The following is a 14228-nucleotide window of genomic DNA, read 5'->3' as shown; positions in this document are numbered from 1 at the left end:
ACCAAATCATGCACTTTAAATATGTGCAGTTTACTGTACGTTAATTATATCTCAATAAAGCTGTTAAAAACATATTTTTTCTTATATTTTCTGAAAACCCTTTCTAGCATTGTAACACATATTTTCTATCACTCTTACCAAGAATGCAATTTCATTATAAACTATTTTTATTATGCAATGAAATCAAAGGTCACCTATGTTCTGCATAAAAGAATGTGTACAACTAAAATGTGTCCTCTTCTGCTGAATGTTAATTTATATACTTTATATATAAACTTCATATAGAAGATGAAAGAATGACAAGAAACGTGTTTGAAAAAACTCTAGGAATACAGAAATGTACCTCTTCAGCTCTACTTACTACTTTCAGAAGCAGCCACCTGAAATCCTTTTCAGACTTATACAGGGATTTATGTCATAGACTTTAAGCTTTCAAACAGCTGACATTTTCAACACCTTATTTTAGAGTCTCACACATAGTAATGTCTCTGAAATAAATCTCCCATGTTACATCTGTTAGCAAATGAAAGTCATGATGACAAAACCTCACCTTAATCTGTTATCCACTGAGTTCCTCTAAGTACTAGTTACTTTGATTTTTGCTCCAAGTCTCTTATACCTTATACTGTAGCACTATATCAATCATGATGGGAAAACTTAAGTAGAACTCTTAAGTACCTGGTAATTTTAGATGAGCATACTCACCTAAATATCTCAGCTAAAAACAAGGAAGTGACTATCTTATTATTTTTTTTTTTTTAGAGAAGGGGGGAGAGAGAGAGAGAGAGAGAGAGAGAGAGAAATAGAGTGGGGGAGGGGGAGAGGGAGACAGAATCCAAAGCAGGCTGTGCACAGAGCCTGATGCAGGTCTCGATCTCACACCTTGAGAACATAACCTGAGCCAAAATCAGGAGTCGGATGCTTAACTGACTGAGCCACCCAAGTGCCCCCCCCCACCTCACTTTCTTTCTTGTCTTTCTTTTCTCCGTTTCTTCCTTCCCTCTCTTTTTTTGTCTTAAAGAGACAAGGTGACATGCCATAGTTTCCTCTGGGAAAATGATACACTGTAATATAAGGAAATCAAAAATATGTGACTATAACCATGTCAATGAAAGGCAGAGATGGAAGAAATTAGAAAATGACCTATAAATCTGGATTTGTAAGTATTAGACTCTAAAGAGTACCATTCAGATTTACAGTTCTTTCAGTTGAACTCTTAACCTTATACACTTTAAAACTCTTTTAAAGGTATAAGCACTCAGAAAATTAAGGAACCTATAAACTCACATCAACGTGTCAAAAATAAAAACATGCTGAGAGAAGCTGAGCAATTTGAAATCCTTTCATTTCATTAAGACTCTCACACACTATTTTTGAACAGTAGCCAACCTAAGATGGAATCCCCACAGTTTCTGTGGTGGTGAGTTTTTTTCATTTCCTTACATCAAAAAGATTTGTGTATGTGTCTCTATATGTCTGTGTGTCTGTGTACTACAGGGACAAAAAAAAATATTGGCAGGTAAGTCCTTCTGAACATACAGGATGGCAATTTGTTTAAATCTCTCACTTGTCTACTATGATAAAGAAGAAACATGGTTGAAGACTATGATACTGGTATCAATCACACTAGGTTCAACAATCGGTTTTGGACTACTGGCCTATTGTAGATGTGCTTTCTCTTTAAGATACAGTTGGCTAAAAAACTAAATTTTAAATATTTTCACATGAAAAAAGTCTCCGAGCTAAAAGGGGATGAAAAGCGACTGGCGGTACAAATTTTCTGTTCGGACAATTAATGCACAGCCACACAGACGAGGTGGAAAGAAAGAACAGGGCACTGCTCATGTTTCCTAGAGTAATGCATGTTTCATTAACACTAAATTCGTGAGTTTCGTCAAGAGTATACCTTGATTTGATAGATCAGTATATCTGCAGTCATTCTTTTACATAGTTGATCACATGACAAAACGCTCTTGTATATTTTTACAAAATAAGGATGTAAGTTAGAAAATTGGTCAGAAAATATAGCTAATATATGGGAATGGGAAAAACTGGGAAATATAAAAGACATAAAAAATCCACATAAGTGGCCTTCTTCAACATTTAATACAATTTAATCATAAGAAATGAGGGTTTAGGTAGGGAATTTTTTACTTTAGATTGCTTTAATCTAAACTAAAGGCCAAAAACTCTAAGCATATTAAGTCAGCTAGTCTTTTTAAAAAAAATAACAGTTTTATTGAGATATAATTCACATATCATAAAATGGACTCGATTAACACGTACGATTAAATATTCATAGTATATTCATAGATCTGTACAAGCATCACAACAATCAAGTTCAGGACATATTCATGAACCACCCTGAAAAATCCTATACACATTAGCAGTCACTTCCCAGTCCTACCCCTACCCACCAATTTAGTCTTCAGAGTATAAAGTTTTTGCTTCTTTTGTTAAATTTACTCCCAAGCATTTAATTCTTTTTATAAATTGCCATAAAGATACTATTATAAATGAAAACATTACCTTAATCTTCACATTGTTCATTGTTAGTGTATAAATACAATTTTTTTTTTACAAGTAAGCTCTATATCCAACGTGAGCTTAAACTCATGACTCCCAAGATCAAGTCACATACTCCCACTAAATGAGCCAGCAGGCATTCCACAATTTATTTTTTATATGTTGATCTTATACCCTGCCATCTTGCTGAACTGATGTTAATTCTAATAGTTTTTTAGTGGATTTCTTATGATTTTTCTCTATATAAGATAATGGCATCTGCAAATAGAAATAGTCTTAATTCTTTTTTTGAATTGGGATGCCTTTTATTTATCTTTCTTGTCCAGATGTCCTAGCTAGAATCTTTAATGCAGTGCTGAATAGCAGTGGCAAGAAGGGACATGTTCCTGATATCAGGGGAAAAGCATTCAGTCTTTCACCATTAAATGTGATATTAATTGTGGGTTTTTCGCAGATAGTTTGGGTAGTCACTCTTACTTTTTTGAGTGTTTTTATCATGAAAGAATATTAGATTTTGTCAAATGTTTTTTCAACATCTACTGAGATGACCACCAGTTTTGGCCTTTATTCTACTGATATGATTATTGCATCAACTGATTTTCCCATGTTAAGCTAACTGTATTCTGGGATAAATTCCCTCTGGTCATAGTGTATAATCCTTTTTAGATGTTGCTGGATATGGTCTGCCAGTACTTTACCGAGTTAGTTATATCTATATTCATAAGATATTGGTCTATAGTTTTGTGATATCTTTGTCTCATTTTGATATCAAGGTAAACCTGGCCTCAGCAAACGATTTAAGAAGTATTCCTCCTAAAATATGGAAGAACTTGTGAAGAAATAGTATTAACTCTTCTTTAAATGTTTAGAATTCAGCAGTGAGGCTATCTGAGCTTGGGCTTTTTTTGATGGAAGTTTATTACTAATTGTATCTCTTTATTTATTATTGGTCTATTTATTATTGGTCTATTTTCTATGTCTACTTGAGTCAAGTTCAGTAGTTTGTGCCTTTCTAATAAGACTTCTGTCCAGTTCATTTAAGTTATCAAATTTGTTGGCATACATTTATTACCTTCCCCTTTAATCCTTTTTATTTCTATAAGGTCAGTAGTAATAACCTTCCTTTCATTTGATTTTGGTAATTTCAATCTTCTCTTTTATTTTGATCAGTTTAGCTAAAGATTTCTTAATTTTGGTATCTTTTCGGGGTGTCTGGGCAGCTCAGTGGGCTAAGCATCTGTCTGAGGCTCAGGTCATGATCCTGGGGTCCTAGGATTAAGCCCCACATTGGGCACGCTGCTCAGTGGGGAGTCTGCTTCTTCCTCTGCTCCCCCCACCCCCACTCGTGTTCTCTCTCTTGGTCTCTCTCAAGTAAATAAATAAATAATACCTTAAAAAATTTTTTTTTGCTATCTTTTCAAAGAACCAAGTTATAGTTTGTGTTGTTTTTTGATTAATTCATCAAAATTTAATTCTGATATCTTTAATTTTGTTAATTCTGATATCATTTCAAAGAACCAATTTATAGTTTGTATTGTTTTTTGAGTGTCTTCTTTTAAAGATTTTATTTATTCATTTGAGAGAGAGAGAGAGAGACACACACACAAAAAGTGAGAATGAGTGGGGGGAGGGGCAGAGGAAAAGGGAAAAGCGGACTCTCCATTGACAGGGAGCCTGATGTAGGGCTTGATCCTAGGACCCTGGAATCAAACCTGAACCCAAGGTAGATGCTTAACCACGTGAGCCACCCAGGCAACCCTCTTTCTTCTTTTATAATAAAGGTGTTTCAGCTATAAATTTCCCTCTAAGAACAGCTTTAGCTGCAGCCCATATGTTTTGGTATGTTGTATTTTTGCTTTCATTCATCTCACAGTGTTTTCTAATTTCCTTTATGAATTTGTCTTTAATTCACTGGTTATGTATGAGTGTATTAATTTCTATGTATTTGTGATTTTCTTAAATTTCTGTCATTGATGTCAAATTTTATTCCTTTGTGGTTAAATGACATACTTTGTATGATTTCAATCCTTTTAAATTAATTGAAGCTTGTTTCATGGCCAAGAATAAACTCTCTCCTGAAGAATGTTACATGTACTATTGAGAAGATCATATATTCTCCTATTGTTAAGTGGAGTATTCTGTACATGTCTACCAGGTCTGATTGTTTATAAGTATTTTATTTCCTTGTTGGTTTTCTTCCTACTTTTTCTATCAATTGTTGAAAGCTGGATATTTAAGCCTCCAACTATTACTACTGAATTGTCTTTTTTTTTCTCTTCAATTTGGTACGTTTTTGGTCCATGTATTTTGGGGTTCTGTTATTACATGCAACTACATGTTATAATTGTTATCTCTTTCTGATGAACTGAAATTATCATCATAAAGTCTCCCCCTTTGGCCCTAGAAATATAAATTAAGAAAAGATGACATAGAATATAACAGAAGAAAATTTACATTAGGGATAAATAAGAAATTTGTTCACAAAAGATTGAGGAAACAGTTCTTCCACCATGATCTAGAACTCTTGAGGTCTTTAACTAACGAAGGTGTTTTTGTAACCAAAAATTCCTCCTCTGGTCTAAAATTCAAAGTATTTTAACTGCCTTTCTTCTTGTCTTAGAACCTGTGGAAATTTTATTTGATTCTTCACAACCTACATCTAATCCTATTCTTGGAATACATACAACTTACTATCAGGTTGGTATGCTAGTTTTAAATTTTAAAAACTTAACATATTCACTATCACAATATGTGATCTAGATCAAATCTTTAATGATGGCCATAATGGTGAGTATCATTACAATCACCACTCCCAAGAATGAAGCATCATTTCCTCCCTTTTCTGATGCTTGTTGGATCTAGGAGAAAGACCCTATCTTTGAGAGATGACTGACCTTAATCCCAGGCTATGATCAAGTAGTACCAGGTTTAAAGACTTCATGTTTTGTTCACTTTACCAGATTATATACAAAGCTTCCAATTTATTTCCAGAGGTTCATACTTTCCATCTATGGTGATTAACAAGAGTTAATTTCCATCAACACTAAGGAAGAAACTATTTTAAATAGTGAATTCCGCAAGGGTACTTAAAACATGACTCATGATTTAAAAAATTATGCAAACATCTTGTAGGATATTTCTCTAAATGACTTTAATAACCCTGTCTTCTGTTGCTTGGTTTCAAGGCTCTTTTCAAAAAAGAGACACTGGAGGCTTTCCTCAAATGTCTGGAAATCTGGCTATCTGTTCGCATTTAAGAGTAGGTTACTGGAAGCTCTGTAAGCATTAGCAGGGCTTTTTAATTAGTGGACTTAATCAAAGGGTGATCTGATAGTGAGACAGTTTTTCATGGTAGGCGTAGAAAATATTTATAGGTCCTTTCTCTGTGGTCATTCAGCATCTACAGAGTTATGTTCTAATTTTGTATCAGAAAATATGTGTTTGGTTGATGGGTATTCTGGAAACAGGGTAAAAGAAGGAAGCTGCAGTAGGCAGACTTTCATTTAGTGCCCAGCTCAGGGTTCTCAGAGATAAACAGAACAATGAGTCTGTTAAATTTCAACAATCAGTATGTACATTTCCACATAATCACTTTAATGATAAGCCAATATACCTATCTTTTGCTGTGCCGGGTATTCCTGAATCTAGAACCCTCCCAGTTCAATTTCTACAGAAAATAAGTTTCCATTCTATTCTGGGGAATGTAGGTGGGGGAGCTGACCAGGACGGAAGATTGGACCTGCAATTATTTTTTCAATACTTTTTCCAATATCCAAACAAAATCTTTTTTCTATTGAAGCAGATTATATGTTGTGAAATTAAAATGCAACTTGAGAGAATCTTCCCAAAATACTATTCTAATTTCATAAAGGTAAATCTAGATGACTTAGTAAGGTTCAATATTTCAGTCCCAAGTTGTAACGACCACTTTGTAGTAAGAAGCTAGTATTCTGCAAGACTGGGAGGGGAACAGCTCATAAGGAGGAAGAGAGCCATGATGAAAATAAGAAGCAGGAAGAAGGAAAGAAGGACAAAGTAGGGGGAGAGAAGCATCAGACTTTGGTATCAGTAATGGAATATTCCACTGTCATCTCTGAAATAGAAAATCAATGCCATGAATACAACAATTTGAAAAATTATTTGAAAATAGGTATAAATTATATTTTACATTCTTTCATAACTTTAGCAAAAATAAGCACAATTAGATTAACTGCCCAATAATCATGCTGTGGAATGTGTTTTATTTTTTTCACAAAGTCTTATTTTTGTAATCAAAAAATTTTTTTACAAATCTACTCCAGTTTTTTCTTAGGATATGTCAGAAGAAGAGTACTGACTATGAATCACAGGTTTCTGGCTTTGTTTGTTTGTTTGTTTGTTTAAGATTCCTCATGTAAGTGATACCATGCAGTATTTGTCTTTGGTTTATTTCTTTTACTATAAGGCTCTCGAGGTTCATCCATGTTGTTGCAAATCAAAGGTTTCTAATGAACAATTCAGAATTCCATCCAGTAAGTTAGCCATTATAAATAGAGCAACAATAAACGAATATACGAAATAAACCACGTTGATCCTGGGTCTGTAAAGAACCGCGCTGTGAAATCAGAGCTATTTTTAATAATTTTCCATTAATAACACTGATTATATACTTTTCAACACCAGTTTACTGAGTGGAGACAGAAAAGAACACTAAACAGAGACAAATATACTCTAAAAAAACGATCAAACTCCATTATAATATAGCTTCCCCCAAGATATAAATTTTCAGTACTAGAAACTGATTTTATCAAATACTGATGAAATAAGAGGACCAATGTCTGGAATTTAGAATGAGTCTTGTTAGATAATGAGTGACCATTATTATTTAATGTCAGAATATATATTTTACTTACATGTCTTTTCCTAGAAGGACTTTCACTTTCCAGTAGTTATCCTTTTAAAAAATTATTCAAGTAGATAATTATTCTTGTTATATACTTACTTATTCTATAACTTTAAAAAGAACACTTTATGTAGCTGAGAGGAAAAAACATACTACTTACATTTTTCCTTATTGCCATTAGTGTTATGCAAGAAGTCTCCATCAGAACGTGTTGTAGGAAAGTCGTCTTCATCATCTTCTACCACTAAATAAAATATATTTAAGGATATTAGGATGAATGGAAATAGGAACTAATCAGTTTATTTTTATGTTTGAATGAGTCAATATATATTCTGGATTCTGTGAGTACAAGACCTTATTTACCTTTGTATTTTCAGTGGTTGTCAAGGTATGCCCAATAAACATGCTGTGGAATGTCTTTAAATACAACACATTATTATTAAAACTGTACCCACTCTCATTTGTGTAAGGGATAGTACGGAGGTATGAATTATTTTGTCCTTTGGTCTTCCCATCCCTTCCTACCTAGCTTGGGCAATTTCATAATCCTACCAGAGGCCTCCAAGGGCTGAACAGGACTGTAAAAAAGTAACTTAAATGCAGAAGATGCCTTAACCTGCCTCTGGGAGTTCTTAAATTTACTATTTCTGGATATGTAGGGAAAACTCAATGACTTACAGGTGTGATATCAGTTTTCATTCATCCTAATGTGTCTGTGCCTGGACATCCTTTTTAACATACCTAATTCCAGAAAAAACAGAATCCCCCATGTTTTCCTTCTGCATACCTTTTTTTCTATGTACTATCCCTTATTCTATTGCCTAACATACTTTAATCTTCTGTATTATGTATTTCACTCTTAATGCAAATTTATAAAGCTTAGCCCCCAACCTTATTCTCTGCTTTCTATCACTTTTGAATGGCTTTTTTTCTTCTCTTTCCTTTCCCTTTTCCCTTTCCTTTCCTTTTCTTTCTTTTCTTCCTTCCTTCCTTTCTTTCGAGGTACACCGTTTCTACGTAAGAAGTCTTCATTCTAAATTAATGTCTTACTTCTTGCCTGTATCTCTACATCAAGAGTAATTTCGCTCTACAACAAACATGTCATCTACTTTAGTTCATTCTCTCTCTCTAATAGATGCAGAGCCCATTCTTGTTCATTAATCTTCCCCTAAATGGTAGCAATCATCACGGAAAATACTTTTGTTCTGTGTTGCCATTTTCTAGTTACTAGGCTATTTCATTTTTTCCTCACTTAAAAATTTTGCTACTCATCTATAACAACTTTTTCAAATCATAAGCTGCTATTATCTACTAATACCTACTATTCATTTCTATGAAAGAATAGACCATTCATATGGTTAATTCTAATAAATTTATTAACACAGCATACTGCTCTGTTTTTAAATCAGTATTTATCATCAGACAAGATCCTGACCTTGACTCAATACTACTCGGATGAACTGTTACTAAATACTACTGAAAGGTTTGTGCCTCACTTATCCCATTAGTATCTACTTTGGGTTTCGTATCTCTAACCATCCAATATAGTACCACCAAACAGGGATTTTCAACTTTGTTTTTCTAACCCAACACTTAATATATAAAATTGATGAAAACAAGAGCTGTTCTTGCCGGAAGAGTGGACTTCCCCTTTCCTTCCCAACCAAGCATTCCTTGTGCATCCTTGAGGCACCCTTAAGGGATATCTGACACGGTTTGAAACTACTGTCCAAATAGAAATCCCCCACCCCAATCATTTCTGCTTTCCTTATCCTTGCAATAATCCAAATGAACCACATTAAAAATAGCAGCTATTATTTACTTAAGTTTCGCTGTTAGGCACAGTGCTAATGTATATAATTCTCACTTAATTCTCACAGTCATATGTGCTGGATATAATATCTACTTTACAGTTGAGAAAAGAGATGTGGAAAAATGTTAAGTAATCTACTTCAAGTCATCAAACTAACAATGAAAAAAGAACAAGATTAATAGAAACTTTCCTTTAATGTAATACATGTCTTCCTTTAAAATTAGACAGTTTATTTAGGTTAGAGATAATGTCTCCTACTTCTGCAAACTCAATATATCTAAGATTTTAAGGGTTAATTAAATTCTACTGAAGCATGTGTGGGAATTGGAGGGGGGAGGGCTGAAAGTGCCTAACAGTTCTGATAAAATATTTTATATAAAAACCCTGAACACCTAAAATGAGAATTTGCTATTATTATTTCAATGACACACTTAATAAAGAACAGTGATTCTTAAAATTCTTTAAGCCATAAAAAAAAAGACTTCAAACCAAAAACGTTCTACCCAGGAAAGTTATCATTCAGAACTGAAAGTGAGATACAGTTTTCCACACAAGCAAAAGCTAAAGGAGTTCATCACCACTAAATCGGCCTTAACAGGAAATGTTAAAGGGACTTCTGTGGACTGAGAAGAAAGTGCTCTCATTATCAACAAAAAAACATATGAAAGAGTAAATCTCACTGGAAAGGTAAATATAGAATAAAGGTAGTAGATTAATCACTTACAAAATTAGCATGAAAGCTAAACGGACAAAAATAGATGAATTCACTACCTATAATCCACTGCTGTCACAGACTTAGTATTGATAATTTAATGAAAGATCCTTAGACTCAGTTCATCAACTCGGATTTACAAAGTAGGAAACTATAGTCCATGTCCTTATTTCACCTTTACCCAATATGTATTCTTACAAACATCAGTACTTCTTAAGATAGCATTTATAGGGAAATCAGTTGTTATGGGTTGAACTGTGTCCCTGCACCATTCATATGTTGAAGTTCTAACCTTTCATACATCTGAATGTGACTCTATCTGGATACAGGGTCTTTACAGAGGTAATCAAGTTAAAATGAGGTCATTAAGGTGGGTCCTAATCCAATAAAACCAGTGGACCAGTGTCCTTGTAAAAGAAGGAAACTTAAACACATGCACTTACAGAAGGAAGATAATATGAAGACAAAGGGAGAAGACTGCCGAGGAGAGAGACCTAAATGAGATCATTACCTCATGGCCCTCAGAAGAAACCAACCTTGGAACAACTCATCTCAGACTTCTAGCCTCCAGAACTGTGAGGAAATAAACTTCTGTAGCTTAAGCCACCCAGACTGTAGTACTTTGTGATAGCAGCCCTAGCAGACTAATACGTTAGTCTACCATTGATGCTATTCATTCAAACATGAATAGTTTAAAATTATTTTTCAAAACTTCTATACAACCTGCTTATCACTGCATCCCAATTTCTACTCCTTTCACTATCTCGTCTGTCCTTGACATGTTATATACTATTGGCATGATCATTCAAAAATAAATCAATTCCATAGTATTATATATCCTGTTTTTTTTTAAAGGGTTATCTACAAGTAAATGGAAGATGATGTGTAGTGTTTAATTTGATTAAAAAGGAATACACACATTTTTCTTAGTGAAGGAGAAAGAGAAGTACAACTGCCTTTATTTTTAGAGAAATGTTAAAGTGCCTAAAACTTCAAGTGTATCAAATATAAAGAACTTCAAGGATACTTCATTTAGACAAAATTAAGTACTTTAAGAGGAATACGGGCTTCTGCTTCTGACCAAGGTAGACTAAACAGGCTACCCTCTAGCATGAAATTAAAAAACTGGAAAAACTACATGAAACAAAGGTTTTCAAGACATTGGATGTTAGGCAATAAAGGACAGTGATTCCTGAGAATCAGAAAACAAATGACATGAGCCCTATGATTACCCTAGGTTACTGTCTCGGGAGAGTTTCCAAGTGGTAGAATAAGGAGGAAAGCAGAAGGAATCTGGCAGACTCTCTAAGGTGAGGAGTAGATGACAGAACAGAAAGATAAAGGCAACTAGAGTTCACAAGACAGAGGACTACAGAGGAGAGACCTATACAGAGAAAGAATTCGGAAATCAGTAGAAGGTCCCCTAGAGAATTCAGTAGAGTACTGTTACCACATACAAGTGAGGGAACTATAGAGGTCAGGGAAAGAACCATACGAAAAAATTCCAGGAACAGTATCCAAAACCTACATGGCACAGGGAAAAATTCCTATTTCCACAACACAGACTGGAAAACCTTATAATTCACAGGGTACTGGTTAGAGAGCACTGGTAGAGGGGAAAAATTAAAACACAAAATGTAAGGTTCTCATACTACGTTGGAAGTGGTACGTTACCTGAAAGCAGACTATGGTAAGTTAAATGTACATACTATAAACCCTAAAGTAGCCACTAAAATAACAAAAAGTTATAACTAAAAGCCAACAAAGGACATAACAAATAAAATTATTTTAAAAATACTCAATACAAAAGAAGGCAGAAGGAGGAAAAAATGAGAGAAGACAAAAAGAATCTGAACTCAGCTCAAACACATTTAATAAAACCAAGAAATGAAACCACGTCAAGTAACTTAGTTACACTGGGAATGAACTTAGTGCTATTTATTAATACTGCTATGAATAGTTCATTTTTGCCTTCATGGCAAATAAAAGAAAAAATGAAGAACAGATGTTAACAGTAATATCTTTAGCAGTAACAAAGAAAAAATAACTTAAAAACTCACATTATGAGTAAGTTAACGAAGATCATCTCTCTTAAACAAAAAAATTCACTAAATATTATTTTTAAATCTTTATGTAGCTCCATTATTGGTTTCTTCTTCTGTGAGAAAAAAGCCAGAGGAAGGGATGGGGAGAGAGAGAAGTGAAGAGAAAAAGAAAGGGAGAAGAAGAGAAGGAAGAGAGAGGAATAAAGAGATGGAATGATTTCAGATTTGGAGGATTTAACATAAACATGCTTCTCTCTAAGACTCATGATGGGGTACAATTATTTTGTTTTGTTTTGTTTTTAATAAGCTCTAGGCCCAATGCAGGGCTTTAACTCATGACCCTGAGATCAAGAGTCATAAGCTCTACTGAATGAGCCAGCCAGGTGCCCCATGGGGTAAATTTATTAGACATGATCATGTGAAATGCCCCATGTTACCAAGATGATAGATATATTTTTTAATGGAATGAAGAGTTTAAAAATCACTTAAAAATCTTCAGTCGTATCTGGTATGGGGGGATCAGATTACTTAGGATGCATTATTAAAGTATACAAGTTATATGGACACTGAAATCTGTTACATTGGGAGTTTTCAGCAAAAGTGACTATAATTACCTTTATCTCTTAAAGACATTACCCTTTAAGATCAAGAGGCTTTAAATCCATTCATTCTCCAAGTAAAAATAGTGGTAATAGCCTAATTAACCTTTATCCCTTTGAAGTTCATCCTTGGAGACAGCATCAGCACAGGCATCAAAGTACTTCTGTAAAGTATCAACTTGTCTACATAGGATATCTCTAAAGGTTTCCATTTCAGCCAATTTTTCACGTAAACTGTGGCCTTTCTGCAAAACACATAAAGGGGGGCATGTAATCCAAGTTAACAAAACTGAAATATATATATACTCCTATGATTTTCATCGCCTTTTTAGGTTTCAGTTTACATCTTACTACTGAGGGCAGGGGTAGGAAGAGCTGTCAGGTTCAATATAATACTCCCAGGAATAGACTTGAACATGACTAACTAGTGGCTTCACAGTGATAAGCTTGAAGGAAATAAGACAGCAGTAAGTCTGACAATTTGCTAATATAACATTTAATATTTTCAAATTAAACACTGTGAGGAAAAACTGTAAAAGACTTTGGGCAAATATGTTACTGGGTGACCTTTCAAAGGAATGGTAAGTGTTACCTACAGAACTCTTAAGCGAGGGTACTGTTTGATCATACTGAATCTCTGATTTCGTTGCACTGGAGCTATTTTACAACTCTTTTAAGTAGTAGAAAACAGATTAATATAAGTGATCCATGTCCACAGAAGTGCAAATGAACTTTGTCCAGTGGATATACTTAGTTACTAATCTCTGAATACGGACCAGCTTTGCATGTATTAGCAAAATCATTTCAATATTCCTTATAGTCTCCTTTGAACCAATTTTTTCTTTATATCTTATCTCATTAATGAAATAAAATCTGATATGTTCATTTTATATTTGTAAGAATCATGATTTTGCCCGTTAAAAACTATTCTGTAACAACATCAAATAAATTACATCACAGAAAGTTTCTTTTAAAAAACTATCAAGTAAATTCTTTTCACAACATTCGGCACTCAACTCAACTTATGCCACCTTAAAGCATACATAACCACAAACCTTGAATGAAGAGGTGGATGTTGCAGAATAGCCACTTGCTCCAGACACCAGTGACACCATAGAGCCATGGCGACGTAAGCTGGATTCAGACCCATATCCAGATTCAGTCTAAAAATGAAAGTAAACTAGGTGAAAAAAAAAAGTTAAGCAAAAAGTACTTAATCATCACAAGAAGAAAAGTTGTAACTATGTGAGGTGACAGATGTTAAAAAATTATCATGGTAATCATTTCACAATATATACATCTATCAAATCATTATGTTGTACACTTACAATACAATGTTACATGTCAATTATATATCAATAAAACTGGAAAAAACACTTAGGAGAAAACAAAAGTTTTCCTACAAATCAATACGTTATTAGTAACAATATTTAGCAGTTTGAGTCCATGTAAGAAATATAAGCAAGCCACTGGCATAAGTAATGCCTTTCTATTCCTAACTGCCACTTAATTTAGAAATTTACTGAGTAACAACTATAGGTTGGGCTAGGGGGCTTAGAGTGTTTAGTAACAGGAAAACTACCCAGAGTAGGCAAATTCATAAGGACAAATAGGAGAGTGGTTACCAGGGAGTACAGGGAGGGGGAAATGC

At 34.1% G+C, this 14228-nt stretch overlaps 1 protein-coding gene across 2 annotated transcripts in view; it reads right to left on the bottom strand.

The window, feature by feature from the left end:
- Window positions 1–14228, bottom strand: part of CERT1 (ceramide transporter 1) — a 97637-nt gene that overhangs the window by 34653 nt on the left and 48756 nt on the right. For both annotated transcript variants that reach the window (XM_040622180.1, XM_040622179.1), the window contains exons 4-6: window positions 13633–13740; window positions 12684–12822; window positions 7569–7652 (exon numbers count right to left, since the gene is read on the bottom strand). In XM_040622180.1, coding sequence (XP_040478114.1) covers window positions 7569–7652; window positions 12684–12822; window positions 13633–13740 — 331 coding nt within the window. The remainder of the gene's footprint in view (window positions 1–7568; window positions 7653–12683; window positions 12823–13632; window positions 13741–14228) is intronic.

This window comes from Ursus maritimus, unplaced genomic scaffold, assembly GCF_017311325.1.
Source record: "Ursus maritimus isolate PB19 unplaced genomic scaffold, ASM1731132v1 scaffold_5, whole genome shotgun sequence".
NCBI lineage: Eukaryota > Metazoa > Chordata > Mammalia > Carnivora > Ursidae > Ursus > Ursus maritimus.
Note: the sequence above shows the minus strand (reverse complement) of the source record. Positions and strands in the feature narration are given on the sequence as shown.